Below are 20,907 nucleotides of genomic sequence, written 5' to 3' on the forward strand. Positions count from 1 at the left end.
ATGGATGCTTGGAGCAGCTGCGTATGTCTGCAGAAAGGTTCAGGGTAAGCCTGTTTTTCCGGAAGAAGTGGTGGCAGCCATCGATCCAATCCTGTGAAACCTGAATGTGAAAACAGGAGGACAAAAACAATCAAATTGATCATTTTTATCTCCACAGCCTAGTAAGCTCAGTACTGAAATGGAACTTCATCATGGAACGGTTAAGCCAGCGTAATAGCTTGGGTAAACAAGCCAACTGAATTCTCCATTTTCTTCTCAGAGTCTGCAAATACACAGAGGGAAACAGAGAATGATTGTTTCAGCAATCCCTCCACAGATCCCTTACGTTTATTTGCTAAAACTATCTTGCATCCCTGGGGTTTCAGTTATAAACAAGCGTGCGGCAAGGCTGGGAACTTGGAAAGACTTTTTGCTCCTGTTTTGAAGCTGGGGCGTCTGCACCTTGAGGTTGAGCTCTGCCAAAGGACCCAAGGCTGCGAGCCCAGCAGCCAAGGAACAGGAATACGCGAGTCTTCATAGACCACAGAGCAGCTCACACATGCATGATCCAAGCTCGGCAGCTGGGTACGTGTCCAGCAATAGGCTGGACCAGACCTCTGATCATTAGGTTTTGCTACTTCCATCTCACTCTCTCTACAACCAGGCACATCCTAAATAATCCATCTCAAGCGACAGTCGCCACACTACAAAAGACTGCTGCATAAAATGATTATATTGGGTAGCGGGCGCTAGCTGTATTGACTCAGGTTTTAGCCTATGACTCTAATCAACTGCCGGTTTAATCAAAGGGGTTTTGCGTGGCCACAGTTGCAGCTCAGGGCAGCAACTAATAGCAGTTTTAGCATACTTGCAGCTCAGGGACACTGAAGACCTCTAGTCCAGACTGGTGACAGCCACTGCAGGTGTCTTCACAATCAAAAGGGTGGTTTCAGCAGAGCTACTAGTTGATGGTGTCTGCAGCACGGCTTCAGTTTCTGGTTTCAGGTGGGGAAAGGAGCTCTGCTGACAGTCACTGTACCACAGGGGCAGCCAGGGGCTGTGCTTCTCAGCACCGCCAAACCCCAAACAATCATATTTTTCAAAAGGTCTGGTATCCGAGGGAGAGAAGGTAGAGGCCAGTGAAATGCTGTTGAATACTGATCAGAACTGTGAACAATGAAGAGGTTGGAGGAAATAGTAAAAACGAAAACATCCTTATAAGCTTCCACTACAGAATCTCGCAACCCTGTGAGAGCCAGTGGTAAATGCAACTTTTATTTCTCAGGTGAAAAAAATTGATGCCTGGGAAAGTATTTCTTGAACTCAAAGTCAAGCATGAAAATCATGACAAGAATTGGACCAAAATCCAGCTTTCCCGATTTCCTGCACTGAAAAACAGCTGCCGCAGAAGGCTGTTTTCTAAGTAAATATACCCATCATGGGGTGCCAGTCAGGCAAGGATCCAAAAATTCAAGGGTCAGGCGCTATTCAATATTTGAATCAGTGCAATAAAACACTGCATAAATATTTAAACTGGCACTGCTGCTCCAAAATACTCTTGGAACATATTTCAGCCGCTTGCTTTCAAAGTTTATAACAGACATTCCCTTCTTCCTTCTGTCCTGTGGAACCTCTGAAAAAAAAAAAAAAAACATTCCCTGCTCATCCCCAGCACATCTGACAGCACTTTGCTGCTTTGGTTTGCGTGTGCTGCTTTCAGTCAGCAAGTACAAATGGATAAGTCTAAAGTACCAAAATCCTGTATCCTTGGCTCTTTAGAAGGCCTTGTTCTAAATTCCCCTCAACAACAACAAAAAAAAACAACCCAAAAAACCCACAACCCAAACTCCAGAAGACTCTCAATTTTTAACTCATTTACAACCTCTGGCTTCAAAAGGTAAATGCTTAGACTCCATTTTAGCTGTTCTCAGAACGTGGGCTATAAAATAGTGTAAGATGCAAGCTGGCATTATGGAAGACTTCTTAGATCTGAATATAAATATCAAGAACTCAGAGCACAGTGACAAATGCATTTTGATATTCCATGTGCAATTGAGTCTCTTAACTGTTTTAGCTTGACATAGAAAAAATATCATGCCAGCCATTAATATAAGTTATGATTCTGAGACTGTAGGGAAACGTTTTCCTATTATTAGTCACTACCTGTGCTGCCCTGCCCAGGCCCTACTTTTAAACTCTGCAACATTCAACGAGATAGAAGTCACTGTAAAAGGAGGTAGAAGCTATGCAGATGTGCACTGCCAATACCCCCGCCTGGCTGCACACTCTAACAATTCAATCCATTGAATCGCAGTTCTGCTGGATATTCCAGTCCTGACATCTCCACAGTTACACTCAATACCGATGAGCAGAAACTGCTCCTATTTCAGCCTTCATTTCCCTGTGCTTCTATATCCCAGGCCTGTCTGTGCAATTGTGCTCCAAAACAGCCGGCGTTTCTCTTGTAACTAAAGTTAAAAACTCGATTAAAAGGTATTTCAATAACACATTTTAAGAATCACTAAATTGTTTTTTGTAATAAGCACATCTAACTAGTGATCACAGAAATTCAACATAGCATCTAATACCTGTGGAGTTTTACTTCTATTGGTAGCAATAGCTTGTTCAGCAGATGCTGCTAGTAGCACCTACGCGAGTCCTTCAAGAGATTAATAGTAAAAACAAGCAAAACCCCAAAACCAACCCCAAAAACCCAGGAATGAAAGACCACTCTTCCTTAACAGTTTTAGTTGTGCTGGGCTATCAGAAGTAACAAGCGACTAAATCTTTGGTATTAATGCAAAGGAAGCTCTGATGCTCCCACACATAAGATTACCCTGTCAGAATGTACCATGGTGTATCAAAAGGCACCGCTTTCATACAAACACTCTGAAGGGCAGCGCTGCACTTGATTCATTTATGCTCATGACGGCCCTGGAAAAGAAAAGGAGTCCAAAGGAATCAGCTGAGAGATTGTCAGTCAGAGTAAACAAGACTTAGACTTTGCCCATCAAGGAAAGCTAAATGTATTAATACACTGCACTGCTTTCACAAATAGTACTAGAAAGGTTAATACTTCAGCCTTTCCAATCTGTCGCTTTTCAGTGCCATCCAAGCAGCATTACCATGTGGGCACGAGGAGGCCTCTCTGGAGGAACAGGTTGCCACTCCTGGTGCTGATATGATGTCACTCCTGATTTGTTCTGAAAGCTGCAAGTTCATTTTTTAAGATAATTAGTCGATTCTACACAGCGAGACCAAAGATGGTGTTTTAACTGTAGCAAAGGGTTGTTTCAAGATGGGGAAAAAATGGAGTAAAATAGATCAATAAGCTCAGGAGTTATCTTTAAACTCTGAGGTCCTACCTACCCTGCCCAAGAACAAAAGCATCCACAAATTCACGCATTTAACTTCCTCAGCTTCCCAAGGAAGTACATTAACTACACATTCAGCTTACAAAAATAAATTGCAACACTTGCTGAAAAATAAATTGTGAAAGAAACAAAAAGCCCTTTTCTTTAGTCACACGTGACAGCGATTCAATTTCACTGTCTACTGCATGCATTTTATATAAGGCAGATAGGTACAGGATACTGGCCATGATAGTTTTCCATTTATCATCCTGGAACTTCAGTTAGAGAAAGGATGAAATCAAGCAAGCCACTGCCTTTGACGCTAGAACAAGAGCCTCACTAATGCGAAGGCACAGCCTTCAGTGGCATGTACAACCAGATCATAACTCCTGCACCAGATGCTGTGCAAAAGTGAGCTTTTGCCTGTTTAACTTGCTTAAAGTCAACTAGTCAGCACATAAAATAGTGCCAGTAAAAAAACATTTCCATTTTAAGTGGTGGCCACCCTTCTCTGGCTTCAGCATTTGACCCCTTCAAACTTCAAAGTTTCCACTGTAAGGTTCATACAAAGTACCAGAGAAAAATTCTGTTTCAAGAAATCAGTTAAACACTTTCTCCTACAAACTGAGATAATGTGGCCATGGACCAGACAAAGAAGGTCTTCTACACAGTACATTCACAGAAAGGGTATGGGCTTTAGAAAAGCAGGGGAAAAGCTGACACCGTCTTCCTTGGTGTGAGATGGGCATAACCATCCAGCACGCTTGCAACAAGACAAACACGGGATTTGCATCTCCCAGGACAAAGGTGCCCTCTTTCCTGTAGATGACAACAGCCCATGGTGCTGAAGGCAAAAGGATCCACCTCAAAGGTCTGCATAAAAATCAATGGATTTAGAAAATCCTCCGAGATGGCAAGATGAACCTTCTCTGGATCCACAGGGGCGCTTCCCACATGCAACATGTTCTGCTGAGCTGTCTCTGCAACGACGTTAAGTCTTTGAATTGCGCTTCCCACCTTCCTCTCAGAATATGCAGTTTCAAGCAACGTTTGTTGCCAGGATGCATTGCTAATACATAATATATTGGCTGGAAATTAGTATTTCATCTCAAAGAGAGAAAATGTTACAGGCACTTTTTAAGAGGCAATGAATGCAGAAGAGTTTCAGGAAGAAATCTTCTGAGACAAACAGAGCAAGCCTATAACCAAGAAAAGATAGATCTATCGAGACAAACTAAATCCTGCCCTTTAAGACAGACTGCACATTCAATCCCCTGATGCTCATTTTACTGCTGGAAGGAGATCTGTTCTGCTATTCTACTGCAAAAGGACGTTATTTCTCCACAAAGCTTAGCTTTGGGTATTTATTATAGGAATAACTTCTGACTGAGAAGCAAGACTTCCTTCTTTTTTCCTGGTGATGCTTTGCAAAAGGCATGCCATTTCTGGCATTCCTGGAGAGGGATGGACTCACGTGTAGTGTTTCCCCCCAAAATCCAGCACCCCTAATGTCAGCAAGAACCATCAAAACAAGCCCCAGATTCTTTTCACACAGAGGACTGCCCTGCTGACTCAGTGGACCTACCATAAACAAGGGGGCAGGAGGCCTAGAGGTCCCCAGCCACCTTCTGACAGCTTTCAAATGACACAGCATAACACACCCTACGTGCTGGAGAGATTCCTCTGAAAGAAAACGCAAAAGGCTCAGACAAAGCAAGGAAAAAGCAAGCAAATACATACAACGCCCAGCGGAAAGAAGGAAAGGAGTTAACAACTCTGCGACAGTGACTAACAGGAATACAACTAAGTGACAAGTTACAGACCAACTCTTAAACAAAGATTTTACATGAGTAAGTTGATGGTGATCCCTTCCCAGCTCAGCTCCCCCCAGTTCCAGCGACAAGCCAGAGGCGTCCACCTTGAGTACCTATTTTCATAATTCACTGAATCATAAGCTTATTAAAAACAGAAACCACTGAGAAGATGCAAAGCTTTTCCTTGTAAGGAAAAAAAAAATCCCAATAAGATGACATTAGAAGAGGCAGAAAATAAGGCATCTAAGCGTACAAAACCACAGACAAACAACAGAAACATTGAGCATAGCACATTAACTAATTATATACAGCATTATCATCCTACCAGCAAATATGAAGCCAAAACATTAACCTCAAGTCAAATAGCAAAACAAAAATAAGAGAAGGGATATTGATTCACTCTATCTGTTGAGTAATCAAGCTTCTTACCATTAGAAATGAGCTGCAAATTTTCTGGACAAGCCATCTTTAGCCTTGGAAAAATTAAATCAAGCTAGACAGGGACTAAGAAGAGAAATACAGCTGGGTTAGCTCTATGAAAAAAAAAACCAAACAACAGTACAGTGTCTAAATTTGTAATTCTACAGCAAGGTGGGTCTTTGCATCCAGCTTCCACCATTTAGCTTCCACTAGGACCTCAAGATAGGCATGGTCTCTTTTGGTCAAGACAACGGTGGGCCTTTTGACTACTGAATTAGTGCTTATTCCAGATTCATTAAAGCCCTTAGGTTTTTGTATCTACTTAGCAGACAAAGTAAAAGGATTTAAACATGCCATTTTCTGTTACAAGCCTTGGGGCAGGAGAGGAAAGAAATAATGAATGTTTCAGAGTTACTATATGGTAACCATAGCAGGCAAAATCAATTACTGCTAAGAGGATCTGGAGATAACATGCAGGTTCCCACTCATCTATTTGAAATGTGGGTTGTTTTTTTTCCTCTCCATTTCCTCCCCCACTTCTCTTCTGAAATGTCTTTTCTCATACATTAGAATCTGGCCCAAAGAATCCTATTGGGTTGCAAACACATTTAGAGATAAGGATTTGTCATGATACTGTACGGTATCCCCACCTGTGCACTCCCACTTATCTGAGACTAAAATCAAATCCTTCCCAGATTGCTACTTCTGCCTTTCACACTAAGTTTGGCTACACGAGACTTTATTATCAGCGAAACCAAACAATGATATAGCTTTAATCAAGGACATCGTGTAAGCTGGACAGCCACCCTCAGAAGAAAAACTGCAGGACAGATTTGGGGATTCGCAAAAGCATATGTACCCTCTCATGTGCCATGGGATGGGAACACTTTCAGGATGTAGAGCATAAAAACAAGAAAAAGGAACCAAGGAAGAGCTTTAAAGTCTGTGAAATAAGTCATCTAGAAAGGGCAGATGCAGAAATCCAGTTCATACAGGTCTGAACAACAAGGAAAGGATGTCTGTTTAAATGATGCCAAGCTCAAAACCAATAAAAGGAAATAAATTTTAACACAATCTGTAATTGAATTGTGGAACTTACTACCACAGGAAGATGGCAAGGCCAAAAACGTAATGGGATTAAAAACTGACTCAGTATTTATATGGATATTGACAACATCTAGAGCTGCATTTAACACTAAAGTTGTGGAAAGAATTATTATCCCTCGTGCTTTGGGGTTTTAACCAGTTTCTAACCACTAGAGAACAGGGTGAAGCCTAATAAAGCAAGCAGATATCCCCGTGAACATCTTTGTCAGTGTTTCTCCTCTGCATTATCCGGCGCTGGTCATAAGCCCATAAAGGCAACTGAATAGATGTGACCCAAATCCGATCTAATAAATCAACTATGACAAATTTAGTTTCAGCTAATCCCACATCTCCGATTCAAGCCTAGGATAGCAAATTGAACCATTCAAAAAGGTTTAATAAAGCTGCTGAAATTGAAATTAAGCACTGACATGTCTACCAGTCTTTGCTCCTTCACCAGCCTTTGAGCAGCACTCCCGTAACACTGGCAAACCTTCCCTTTGCTCCCTCAGAAATGCCACGAGTCAGAAAACCTCTCTCCCCTTCCCCACCTCCACCCCACAATAAACACTGAAGATGCCACGTAATCCAGAAATCAGTGCTTGAAAAGGACAGTTCAACATGAAGTTTTATTCTCTATAAAGCTATCTTAAAACTAAGTCTCTCCAACCTTCTCAAGTCATTTTTATCAAGCAACAATTAAGCATGTTGTTCCAATTAAGTTAAAAAATAATCCGTTAGCTGTGGCTCAAACTGCTGCCTAAGCAGATCCTCTCTGGTGGAAGCACCACACATCTTGCATGCTTGCCGAGATACAAATAATGGAGTGCTATAGAAAATTTCCAACTCCTCTCCCTAAGCTTCTTTTGGTCATTTCCACGTGCACAGAAAACTAACATGAGCCATTTTGCAAGAACTGCTTTTTGTTTAAACAGGAGTTTACTCATTTAGCTCAAAGTAAGTAAATAACCCTCTTACACCCAAAACATTGTCAAAGCACAGACCTGAGTAAAGACCAGGCAGGAGGTAATAAATGAATCCAAAGTAGGAAAGCAAAGGGAATAAATACAACTGGAGTAAGAAAAAAAATGAGAGTGGAAGAAAGATGAGAAATAAAGGACAGGAAGGAAAACAGAAAGGAGGCAGCGAGAACAGAAGTTGTGCCAAAAATCTAAATGAGTGAAGCAAATGCATGTGTCCTTAGTTCCACCTCAAAAGGCTGCAACTTTCTTTTAGGAGCATATCTTGGCAGGGATAAGAATTCATTTTGACTTCAAAAAGCAAAGTTAAAAAACACATCCATACACACAACCAAAACACCACTTCTGCAAACTGCCAAAATTTCAGGCTGCTGTTTTGGATGGGGAAAATGACATCCAGTTTGATGCCCAGGCATTGGTAAACAGTTTACACACTTATTAGTTAGTGACTATTTTAAACCAAAGCTTGATAATGGCTAGGATTAAGATTTTGGATGTGGAGTCAAACTGACTAATTACTACAGTGGAGAGGAGGGCACGCACAACAATCTACCTGTGGCCTTTCCCAGACTGCTAAATTACTCAAATGGTTTAGTAATAAACCCCAGTGGAATTCAACAGTGGAGTAACACTTTCAAGCGGCCCGAGTAAATTAGAGGGGCTTGAAAGGAGGGGAGGGAGTCGAGAGCTGCAGCAGCTGCTGTTTTGTTTTTTGTTTTTTGGTTTGTTTTTTTTTTTTAAAAACAGATTTGATGAACAGCCTCACTGGAAAGAGAGTGTCCAGGGTTTTGTGCTGTTTGGGAGCAAAGGAGTTCAGTGAGACTGTCTGGCCTGCTCACGTTACAAGCTTCCCTTGTGGAAGGGTGATTTGTTTTGTACAGCTCACAGCACCAGATGGATTAGTTGAAAAAGATGTTAAAGACAATGCTTAAGTAATAAAGACACTAGCAAAAAAACCTGAAAGAAGCGTAGTTCAGGGGAAAGGTAACAAACCCCCCTCTCTTTGTATAGGTCAGCTCCAAGCCACTCTGTCCCATTTCAGAAAAGTTTGCTGAAGATCAGAATTCTTTTTTTCCTGTTGCAGTTGGGAAGTTTTCTTCTCCTTTTCAGAAGTAAGAACTGAAAAGCCATACTGACTTAAATAGGCAAACATTCACTTTTCAATCCCAAACCTATAGCTTAAATCCATTAACCCACCACAGATGCAGCCCTGGGACTGAAAGCTTCTGCCACTTGTGAAAAGCCCCCACAGCAAGACCTCTGCGTGGCTACGAGCAGGGCTTCCCAAAGCCCGGTGTCTCGGGTTCCGGTTTCCACAGAGGCACTAGAAGGACACACCATGGTCCACTCCGGATCGAAAGAACTGGATTATTTCAAAATTAAATACATTAAAAATTAAAAACAAAACAAGTCACTCCAAACTGTGGTCTTATGCTGTTACTATGTAAAATGCTGTTAATATTTTAGAAACCTTATTTACCTTCTTTTTAGTTTTTCACAATTTCTCCCCCTCCCTTAAATGCAACAAAGATTAATTGGGTTCACTTCTGTGTATAACCAGTTCCACTGCTAACTTCCAGCACAGCCCTGCAGATCTTTTCTTTCAGAACTACAACAAAGGTACTGGAAATCTCCAAATCCTCTCCGTAAAGTCTACGTCTTCTTTGTAATGGTTTCAAAATTGATGGAAATATCAATATTTTACAAAACAAAATGGAGTGCTGCTTTGCAAAAGCTACATTTGAGCCTCTAATAAATAAATAAAACCATGTCTTTAGCCCAAGTAATTGCTCTATCACATGATACGTGGAGGTGGCAAATTGCCAGGCTGCAAGAATTTGCATCTCAGCATTGTTTCTTCTCACCAATCTGTATCGCCACAGAGATTAAACTGCTCTACTAAGTTTTTCCAGCACCATGAAAATACTAATTCCAATAGTTCATTTGCACATGCTGAGCACACACTGTCTAGGTCAGTAGTCAATACAAGACCTCAGCGAGCACTAAATTAATGGGATGACGTGACATGAAGAGGTACCGCGTTGCCAGAAGTGCCGTCCTCCTGGTAAGAGGAGCCAGAAAGTCACTGACGATCCCACAGTACTTCTTGCAATACTAACATTGCTCCAAGAAGGGTCTTGGGGAAATTCTGACTCAGATAATCACATCCCACCAGCCAAGGTTCACTCTAGAGTTTCAGCTACACGTGGTGTTTTAGAGGATCCTGCAATGCTGAGAGAAGCAGAGATGTCTGCACTTCAGCACAGGAGAGGCCATATTTTGCATATGTAAACTCCAAACTGCCTTTTATACTGTATGTGCCCCTTCACAGGGATGAGGGTTAAGATTTAATTAGGAACTGCAACAATTTTCTTTAAAGGACAGAGCTATGCAACGTAAGGAGGAAAAAAGGGGAGGGGGGAATGAAGTCAAGTGTTACAATTCAAAATCTGGTCTTGTTTTAAGATGTTTATGATAGAGACTTCAAAGATGTTTATTAGAAGTCTACAGTCGTACCTATTTGAGATGCAAAGAGCATATCTGGATTAAGCAGACAGGAAATATAAAGTGTGCCAGGACATATCAGAATTTAAATAGATCAATAAACATAGCTACTAGAACAAGAGTTCTCAATTTTTCCATCTCATGACCTTGCATTAGCATAAAGTTTTGAAACGTCCCTTTCATACTCTCTTGTTTACCCATGATGAAAGAGAAAGGCAGATCATGTCTCTCCTCTCCCTGTTCCTAACCCCTTAGGGTTAGGAATCCACAATCAGAACCACGATGAGCTGGAAGATCCCCACACAATTACTCCAGTTAGCATGCAACCAAGCACACAAAAGAAATTTGAAATAATTCAGCATCACAGCATTTATTGAGTGACTGTAATCTGGCCAACTAACAACATGCCAAGGAGTATTCTACATTAAATATGCCATGGTTTGGGTCTTTCAGGGGGTGCAAGTGTTTGGTTTTAAGGTGAATAAGGCCAGGGTAATTTAAAACTGCACTACTAAATCATGCTATTAAACCACTAACAGAAACTAGAGAAAACTGATGCTTAGATGTAAACTAAGCATGTGAGGGGAAAAAGTGACAAGCAAAAAAAAAAATAACACCCCAAAACCCCAAACACATTCCCAATGTTTTGGGCTTCTCCATTTTGTTTTTGGGTTGGGTTCCGCCCCCTCCCCCCCTTTTTATACAGTGTTGTTAACTCACCTACCTGATGCCAAAAGGAGCTGGTTTGGGTTTTGGTTTTTCTTTTTTACTTAAAAAACCAAACCAAAACACACCCCACCCTCCCCCAACAAAAAACCCACACTGGCTATGAAACAGAGAAGGCTGCACTCTTAAACGCCATCACATCCCAGCGTACGCACACCTTGGCACTTCCCAGGGCGTTCTTTGATCAGCACAGGCCTTGGGAGGCTTGGGGACAACCTGTTCATTTAGCGACTGTCAGTGTCAGGAAGGTGGCAGCCAGGCCATCGAAGCCCCGGCTGCCTCTCCAAGGCTGCGTACTGCAGAAGCCCTGGCAAGTCTCAGCACCCAGCAGAGAGCCACAGACAGGCTGCAGGTTTCCTGTAGAGGCTTATGTAAAATTGTTACACGCTATCTAAGAGAAGGGAGACATGCAAACACATAACAGAGGAGATGAGGAAGTTTCTGTAATTTATATTTCTAAGGTCCACATCCCTTAACTCCATTTGCTGCACATCAAAAACTCACTCATTCCACATCACCGCTTTCTTCAATTGTGTTAACACTGCCTCTGGCCACATTTAATTACTAGGATATTTATATTCTTGATTTACATGCCTAAATGTATCCATTAAGGGTCAAATCCTGAATGAAATCAATGAGACAACCTAGGCAAAGAAGACAGCAGGGTTGGATACGAGCACGCACTGTAAGTGGGAGGTAAAAAAAAAAAAAAAAAAGGACTTCCGAGAACCTTTGTAGAGAGGTATTTTTGAAGCATCAGATTTCTACAGCTTTTGAAGAATTCACAATTATGACCACAGATAATATTTTTCATTCAGCCTGAAGTAATGCAAAGAAACCAACGGCTAACGACCAACCCTAAAAAAAAAAAAAAAAAAAAAGAAGGTGGAAGATTGTCCTCTTGCATTCAGTGTCCTGGCTCTGCAACAGTTAAAAGGTCCCCACAGCTGTGCTGGCATCATCGATTAGGGTGAACAAGGAAGCGACAGAAAAATAAAGCCACCTTAATTTCAAGCTCCATTAGAACTGAAGGACTTGTGGCGGGGGGTGGGGGGAGAAATCAATGTTTGGCAAATGGGAAAGGACAAAATCTGCAAAAGGAAAAATGCATTTTCAGGCTAAGCTAATGTGAACAATGGATGGTGAACAGCACTTGAGGTTGCCCCTTTAAGGTTGTGTCAGCATTTCCATTTATAAACTCTGATTTTAGTTACACTCTAGTAGATTACCACAGGCTTTGGTATTATTCTAGCAGATACCACAAAGTATATCACAAATGGTAATATAAAATAGCAGTAAGAGCTTACTGGTTGAATAATGCACCCTTTCGGTACCTGATGTCAGAGTAAGCATTTTTAAATTATGAGTCATACGCATACATACACACAAACAGAACAAACAGTGCTGGGACCCAAATTCTACCAACACTAAAACAGAAGTCAAAGCTCCCTGTTTACGGTATTCTGAAAAACTTGAAAACATCCCAGATACTTAATTTCAGTCTGCCTCAGTTGCCACTTGGACAGATTTCAGTTTAACCTTCTGCCTTCATTTAGATAAAAGCTCTTATTTCTGTACCTGGACTTCCAGAGAGCTACTCAGTCAATACTCTGAACATCCACACCCAGAAGTCAAACCCAAAATGCAACCTTTAATTTCAGTTCTGCCCACATCAGAAGGCCAAGGTGAACTGTTGTACAAATAAGATAATTCAATAAGATTTTTCCTTCAGTGTAATGGAGCCAGGACTTCACCTCAAACTTTCTAAGCATATAAAACAACGTATGCAAGAAGAACTCTAGCATCCATACAGACGCAGAGAGCTGGATCAAGCCTTAGAAGTGAGAGCAAACCCAGTTCTTAAAGTACCACCATAACATTTCAAAACAAGCATGCAGGGAGGGCTAAATCTAGCATCACACCAGTGTGACCTGTTCAAAACACAAAGCACACAGTAAAGCATACCGTGATCAGTCAACATATCTTAGTAAGCATAAATCAAGCCTTGATCCTGCAACTAACCCCTACCAGGTACCCCAAACAAGTTTACTAGAGCAGCACCAAACCTCTCTGACATCCATAGATAAACCAAAGCACCACAGGTGCAAGAGCAGGTCCCAGCTTACATGTTACAATAGCGCGCAGCCTTCCCATAGACTTGTAGTAATTCCTCCTCTGGCTGCCATTACTGTGACCTGAGCAAGGTCTGCTACAACAGGGCTCACCAGAAGAGGACATCATGGCTTGTATCTCTGCAAGAGCAAAGAAATACCTTTTCTGACCAGAATGTCAATATTACATCTATACATACACATCCCATCTTTGAGATGCCAGCTTGCACAATCAACCCTTACCTAGGATTTTTAAAAGCCACAAGGAAACAAACAAAAATCGCAACATTGCATTTACATACTAAATATGGCATCAAGAATCACTTGACTACCATATTGAACTTTGAAAAGATTTTGCCAAAATAGGGCTTTTTGACAATTTAGAAAATCTTGATCTTCATAAACTCTTGACATAGGAATTGTTATGAACTGGATTTGCTGCAAGATGTGTTTATTGCGTTGCATGCAACTTAAGAACACAGTCTTTGAAATAAGAGAGGAAAAATACAAATTCTATAATTTAGTGACAGGCCTAGAATCTTTTTCATAATCTTCCCAGCCTACTGGTCTGGTGGGAGACATTTCCTGGACTTACAACCCTTTTATGTGCGAGCAATCTACATTTTACAACTGATAAATAATTCAGATAATTAATTGAGCTGCAATTTGGTGCACTTCTTTTTAGTCAGCACTATGGAGCACCATTTAAAAGAGGTTCTGTACAGAAAGTCCTTCTTGCTTGTTAACCCAAGCAGAGGCTTCTGTTAAGGTGAATTCCTAGATTCTCTTAATGCTTTCTAGATGTTTCACATCAGCATCCTGGGACAACATGCCCTAGGATGCTCCCCTCTTGTTTTTCTTGCTGTGTTTTACTCTGTTTATAAGACACAGGATATTTCCTGGAATTCTCCTTCTGCAGTGCTAACTGCCATCATTTGAGAGATTAGATTCTAGCACATCTCTCTATGCTGCCCACATACAGGCTGCTAGAACAGACCGCAACATAAGAAGGAATAGAGACTATAAGTAAATACTTCAGGTTAGAAAGCTGGAGAAGCTCAAGCAAACTGTCAGAGAAATCACTGGATGCAAAGGAGTGATGTAGGAGCACATGGCAGGAAGTCTATGGGGTATTTTCATGCTGTAAGAGCTTTGATAGAATTTAGAAGTCAGCAGAAACCTAAATTCATACAATGAAGATTTAATCATATTTGTACCCTTCGCATAACTGCAATGGTCAGCAAAGGCTAAGCATTAGGTCTATGCCTCTGGTACAAGTGCCCATATTCACCTCCAGAGGCACCACCTTCTCCTGCACTGTGGCGTACACTGGATGTACCAACACAGAGTCCCACTGCAGCTTTATGGGGAAGAAAGAGTGCACAGATTTGCAGTTTCAGGTGCTTACCTGAAAAAAAGTTTCAACCTCTTAATCAAATGATGCTGTAGAGTATTTATGAACTGATAACACCACTTGCTCAAACTGAAGCTTGAGGGACACCACACATACAAGAATAATTAGAGTGTAGAAGAATCTACAAGTGACAAGTAAGTTTCAGACGGGATTTAAGGCTAAATAAATTTGGTGTAAACTATGCAGGCTTAAGGAGTATGTGTGTTGAGCATCAGGAAGAGACAGGACTAAGAAGGGACAGCTGAGCCTACAATACTGATGACAAACTGCAAACCAAGTTCATCAAGTATCTGGCAAGAAGTTTTTGTTGGTTAAAAAAAAGAGTAATGGTAATTCTAGAAAGTGTGGGCTGCAGGCTTGATCCAGGACAGCGCAGCCCTTCCCAATCCACAGAGTTAAAGCCTACCAGTACGTCTGTGTAAATCCTGAGTAACAGCAGAGGAATTAGCAAAGTCCTGTAAATAAACCAGATCCCTTCCTTGTATCACACTGCCTTCTAGGATACAATGGGAGCAACTTACGGAGGGAGAATTCTACACAGTATAGAGGGATAGCTACACCAGTCCCAAAATAAATACAACAAGCCTGAAGAAGCCTTATGAAACTAGTTAGCTAGGAAGAACAAAAACAAATCCCAACAACCATCTGATGGTATGAGAAAAATAACATAGGAAGAAGCTTTTGCAGCACATCTTATCTAAAGCATCAAATAATTTTAAGACCAGCTTGGTTAACAGAGCTAATTAGAGGATAATCAACAGCATTTAACCTGAAGGTCCTCTTCGGTAACTAACAAGAAAGTCTTAAAAATTACTCTGAAAGGCCAAGATTCTGTTGTTGATGGCTGCATACCAGAACCTACAGATGAATGCAGAGACTTGTCCATATTCTAAGCAAGTTCCTTTCAGGTAACAGACCACTGTCAACATCAGCCAGACGGCTTGAGATTTGGCTGCAAATAACCTCAGACAGGGCAGAGGATGATGTTCTGCAAACCAACGTAAAAATCCTCGCACCCGTTAACTGCAAAACAGACAGCGACAAAACGTTTAAAAGTGACACTTTACTCAGGCACCTGCAAGAAGATCTAAAATGGAGCACCTCGCCATGCTTCCCACAGCAAATCGGCTTTAGTTAGTTTAGTATGTTTTCTACACATGGCCTGCAAAAAAAAAAAATATTAAAATTCAAAGCACACGTGTTAGGCCTCAGACATGAGCAGTTAGGTTTAAATTAAAGTGATCACTGATTAAATCACCAGTGTTAATCATGATTCAAAACAGCAAGCAGGGAACTTTGATTTAAATGATTGATTTTAATCCTGTTTTTCATTTGTACTTTTTAGCTGTTTTCCTAAAGGAAGGGCTGAATCTTATTGGCTGATTTGGCCATTTAAACACATTGATTTGCAATTAACCACCATTTTTATGCTAGATTTGAAGCGTTTCCCAAACAGGAGGATACAATTGTTTCTATATTCACAACACAAACTTATTTAAAAAGCACAGTATTTATTCAGAATCTTAAACATATTTATTAAGCTTGAAAACAATGAATGAGAAGTTTCTTATTTACTAGATGACGCTCTTAAACATGTGCTTCATGTCAAGCTCCACTAGGATGGATTAGAATCCCATGAGAAATAGACCATATAAAAATGTTCAGTCAATTAAAATGCCTTATATAAAGAAAAAAGTATCCAGCTTGCATTTCAAAATGTTCGCATTTCAAATTGTTTCAGTAAGACTAAAGAAATCATTAACTTTTGTGGCAAAAAGACAGATTGAAAATGATGACTAGACAGAGAGGCATTTTGACACCTAAACATGCAAACAAACTGATATTTAAGAAACTTTCAAGAATGCCTACACAAGGTAAGTACCCAAGTCCCACAGAAATCACCTGAAGTTGAAAACAATGAGTTTCAGATACCAAATCTGTTTAAGCATGGCTGAAAATCTCTTGATTTCAGATGGTAAGATATTTTAAAAAAATCTCCTCCCACATCCTTCAAGATTTTGCAATTAAATCTTGTCCCCTTTTTTTTTAAAAAAAGCTTATTTTTTACTTAGATAATTTTAATAGTTTATAGTATGCTTAGTCCATAGTGTCAACTGCCATGAATTCAAACTTAAACACTTCCTTTTTAAAAGAAATAAACACATTCTAATGAAAAACACTCAAGTATTGACGTGGGTCTTAAAAGAAATACACTAGAGATAAGAAAATATACTGAGATGATCACCAGAATATACCAGAATTCACTACTTCAAATGGTGAGTCCTTGACATCTGGTATAATTAAGAAAGAAGAAAGCCTTCATGTTTTTGTTAGGTAACCAATAAAAATAAAGTAAAATCTGAGTATTACACAGTCCTATCCATTTTCTCAAATGCCATCAATCTCAAAGAGTCAAGAGCTCCACTGCTTCTGGGCTTGAGAATCTACAATAAGATTGCTCTTAAAGCAGAAAGGAAAAACACCAGAAATCAAAGAAGAATTAACAGCAGTAGTAAACCTAAAAAAAAAAGAAAAAAAAAAAAGAGCTCTTGAAAAAAGTCTAGACAGAATGGGGTCAAGGAAGACACGTACCAAGTTTAACATCGCTAATTAGAAATACACCATCAGAAACTGGAACAAAAGAATAAAATAAGACAGAAAGTGAACAGTGCCAGCGGTTTAGAGCTCTCGCTCTATGATCATGCAATAGATAGTCTCCAGAGTGCACTAATTTTTAGTGAAAAAGAGGGGAAAAACATCTGGGGAGGGTGAGAGAAGATAGCCAAATATGCTAGGAATTGCTGGAAGGTGAAGAGGTGCAGAGGCACAAGAAGAAACCCCATCTTGGAGAAACCATTAGATGCTCCGAGTAGTCAGTCCTCACACACACAGAGTCATCCCTCTGCACTCCCAGACCAAGAGGGCTGAAGGCAACCCCAACACGGAGAAGTACTGCTTGTGCTGCGAAGAAACATCTTGTCACACGCCCCAGAGCAAGCACACACAGCCTCTGGGAAAGACTATGGGCCTTAGAGAACAGGGGATTAAGTAAATCTGTCTGAAGACAGGAGACCCCAGGGCTCCGACACTAAAACGAGACCAGACTAAGGACCCATCCATCCAAAATGGACAGTACCAAATGCTTAAATAAAACATACCATTACATAAAATGGGGTAACTTCACACACCTCCCTTGCCTCCTTTTCCCTTCTGAAGTTAAATAGTTCAGGGCATACTACATCTGCGAAAAAGAAGAGTTTACAACTCCTTTTGACCCTCCTAACTTAGCCATCTGCCAGTAAGGAGAGAGAATATAAACTTCAAAATGATTAACGATTAATTCATACTGTTATCTTCAATGCAACCCACATCATCAATTCTAAAACCAGCTCTTAACTTGGTAATAAATACCGCAGATTTCTTCATCATGAGGATATTCTACAAGGGCAGGCAACTATCCTAAAGCAAAAATAGATGGGTCACGTTAATTTCTAAGACACCTGGGGAGACGACCTAAAGGAAAATTTACAAGATTAAATCACACTGGTAAAGCATATGAAACATGGCAAAGTCAGTCTACCAAGACAAGGTTATGACATCTGAGATACAGTGAAAGAAAAAGCTATACTTACCTCTTTTGCCTGTTTACTTAAATGCCCCCTACTCCAACATCTCAAAATTGCCAAGTGGTTCCACATGTGTTCTTCCAACCAGACATAAAAAGAGGTCTCAAAACTATGAGAGAGAGGCATCCCTCTGCAATTCAGGCTTGCAAAGCCAACAAAGACAGGTTCGCAAAGGCAGTAAGTACATACCTAGTTCCTCTTGACTTCAGCAAGAGTTTAGAACTTAAAGTACTTCTGCCGATATGGTACTTAATACTGTGTCTGATGGTTAACTCGAACATTTTTCATCACTGAAAGCAGCATCTCTCCTCTGTACTTCCTCTAGCCAGCGAGCTAAACACACAGCAAGACTACTTCCACAATGGCCTTAGAAAAGCTTTGAACCAGAGGACAGGAATGGCAGTTACAAGGGCAGTGTAATTCACATGTCAGAAATGCCCCTACCTGGATGTCAGTGTCCTTCACCGGTTCGAGAGGCTCAAATGTAGTGGCTGCACTTAGACTCTCTAGTCGCTGAGAAATGTGAGATATATCAAGCCCTCTAGACCCGAGAATCACAGACCTATAAGGAAGAAATTGTACAGGTATGAAATTAGTATTGAACAGACAGAACTCTAAACCCAAATTCATTGCCAATATTTAGGTCAGCAGCTAGCCACATACAGATAGCACTCCCGGCTGTGTTATGAAAACTGCACAAAAGCCAACCTCTGAACAGCCCTATGTGTCTATCTAACCACCTCAGCCCTGCTGAATTCTTTCTGCTGTTCCACTGCAGTACTGCACAGCTGCCAAGTCCTTCCAGACAGAAAAATTCTATAGCATGTTGGTAAATGTCTTCAGCAGCAGCCAGAAACGGGTACTGCACTTTTTGGCTTTAGTGCCTGAAATCAGGAATGGTATCTCCTCAGACAGAAAAATATTAGTATAGTAATAGAAGGATTTAAGTAGGAGAAAGAAAGGGGGTGTTGGGGGCAAACAAACGGCTTTGCAGTCATTTTGTGTCTCCCAGGCATGTCCTCCTGGCAAGACTCCCCACGTGTTAGAAACCAAACCCGTAAACAGCTTCTACCCTCTGCATAGAGTTTGCAATGCCGGTGATCTGTACTTACGCCTTAACATCTGCAGTCTCCTGGGAAGTGCGGGTCAGAGTGCGGGAACGCAGGCGCTCCCCAGCCTGCTGGATCTCCTGCAGATTGCGTTCTACATGAGGGAGCTCAGAGATACCTTCTGTCTCAGCTGCAAGCTGTTCTGCCTGCTGGAGAAGTTCTCCAAAGCCTTCAGTATCCATCTCCGCTGCAGGTTTCACTCAAGATGCACAGAAACCTTCAGAGGAAGACAGAAAAATCCTTGCTCAGCTGTGAACAGTTTCTATACATACAGGGGCACAGACAGACCGGCAAAAGCAGATCTTCTAGAACATCATACTCTTCTGCTCACCCTCCCCAAGCGCTAAACATCAAGAAAATGATTTCAAGTGGTCTCAGAGAGCTTTGCCTTGCAGGACTACGTTCTTAAGGCAGATCTATGGACCTGTCAGAAGTGGGCCGCAGATGCCATATGACAGCTCATATACTGCTGTGTGAAGAATTTAGTGTTATTTTAGCTATAAACTGCTTGTGTACACGTATATATAAGTAGTTTGGAGAGCTGGACTCGATGATCCTTATGAGTCCCTTTCAACTCAAGATATTACAGAATCACAGAATGGTGGGAGTTGGAAGGGACCTCTGGAGATCATCCCATCCAACCCCCTGCCAGAGCAGGGTCACCCACAGCAGGTGGCACAGGAACGCGTCCAGGCAGGTTTGGAATGTCCCCAGAGACGGAGACTCCACCACCTCTCTGGGCAGCCTGTGCCAGGGCTCTGCCACCCTCACAGCAAAGAGGTTCCTCCTCATGTTGAGATGGAACTTCCCATGTTCAAGTTTGTGCCCGTTCCCCCTTGTCCTGTCCCTGGGCACCACTGAAAAGAGCGTGGCCCCATCCTCCTGACACCCACCCTTTAAGTGTTTATAAGTGTCCAGATGCTGCCTCCCAGGGCAGAGCAGAGGGGGAGGATGACCTCCCTCCACGGGCTGGCCACACTCTTCTTGATCCACCCCAGGATGCCATCGGCCTTCTTGGCCACAAGGGCATATTCTGTGATTCTATAGAATCAGATTCTATATTTTTATATATTACAAATGGAGATATATACACATGCCTGCATAGGTATATATGTATATGAGGGCTGAAAACATACATAACTTATAAACATGAGGTTAAATTAACAGCAACACAGAGTAACACATACATGTACATATACAGCCATAACTAGCCATCTATTAAAATGTGTTAATCCATACATCACTAACCCCCAGAGTCAAAAGAAGCAAGTATATGTCGCTCCAGTGTAGAAGACGTGTGTCTAACTGCGATGCACGCAGAAAGCTTTACCAGTGTTTGTGAGAATTGCTTGCAGAGATCAAATGAGAGAATAGTTAAAGAAACTATACAGCATAAGGCAAGGGTTGTAACAGATGAGGTCATTAGTGTGTCATGGAGTTCCACTTCAGAATGGAGCCTGTTGTTTTTACAGACAGTACAGAAACGTACGTGCTTGGGATCAATGTGGAAAAAAGTGTAGCTGCAATGGTGCCCACATTAACAAAATATGAAACCCAAACCCTCAACTTCATACAGCACGTCCATGATTTGCAGCTAAATCTGCTACGTGCTACGGGCACCTGGCACCTCTGTAAAGCCACAGAAATCATAGAAATCTAGTCTTGCTAAATGGTGCTACAGACATGGGAATGTCCAGGACAATCTCTCATAGCATTTGCACCCTAATCCAAAGTGCCTGGGATCAAATAAGACAAACCAGATCTCAAGCATTAACTCCAGCTCT

General features: G+C 41.3%; 1 protein-coding gene across 5 annotated transcripts in view; it reads right to left on the reverse strand.

The window, feature by feature from the left end:
- The window catches only part of NUP93 (nucleoporin 93), an 81,717-nt gene that overhangs the window by 55,622 nt on the left and 5,188 nt on the right, over positions 1-20,907 (reverse strand). For 4 of the 5 annotated variants that reach the window (XM_063334200.1, XM_063334202.1, XM_063334201.1 and 1 more), the window contains exons 2-3: positions 19,127-19,340; positions 18,459-18,576 (exon numbers count right to left, since the gene is read on the reverse strand). In XM_063334200.1, coding sequence (XP_063190270.1) covers positions 18,459-18,576; positions 19,127-19,305 — 297 coding nt within the window. In that variant the 5' untranslated portion in view covers positions 19,306-19,340. Of the gene's footprint in view, positions 1-18,458; positions 18,577-19,126; positions 19,341-20,371; positions 20,484-20,907 lie in introns of those variants that run through there. The other variant, XM_063334199.1, reaches the window with a different exon arrangement.

The sequence above is a fragment of the Chroicocephalus ridibundus genome, chromosome 4 (assembly GCF_963924245.1).
Source record: "Chroicocephalus ridibundus chromosome 4, bChrRid1.1, whole genome shotgun sequence".
NCBI classification, from domain to species: domain Eukaryota; kingdom Metazoa; phylum Chordata; class Aves; order Charadriiformes; family Laridae; genus Chroicocephalus; species Chroicocephalus ridibundus.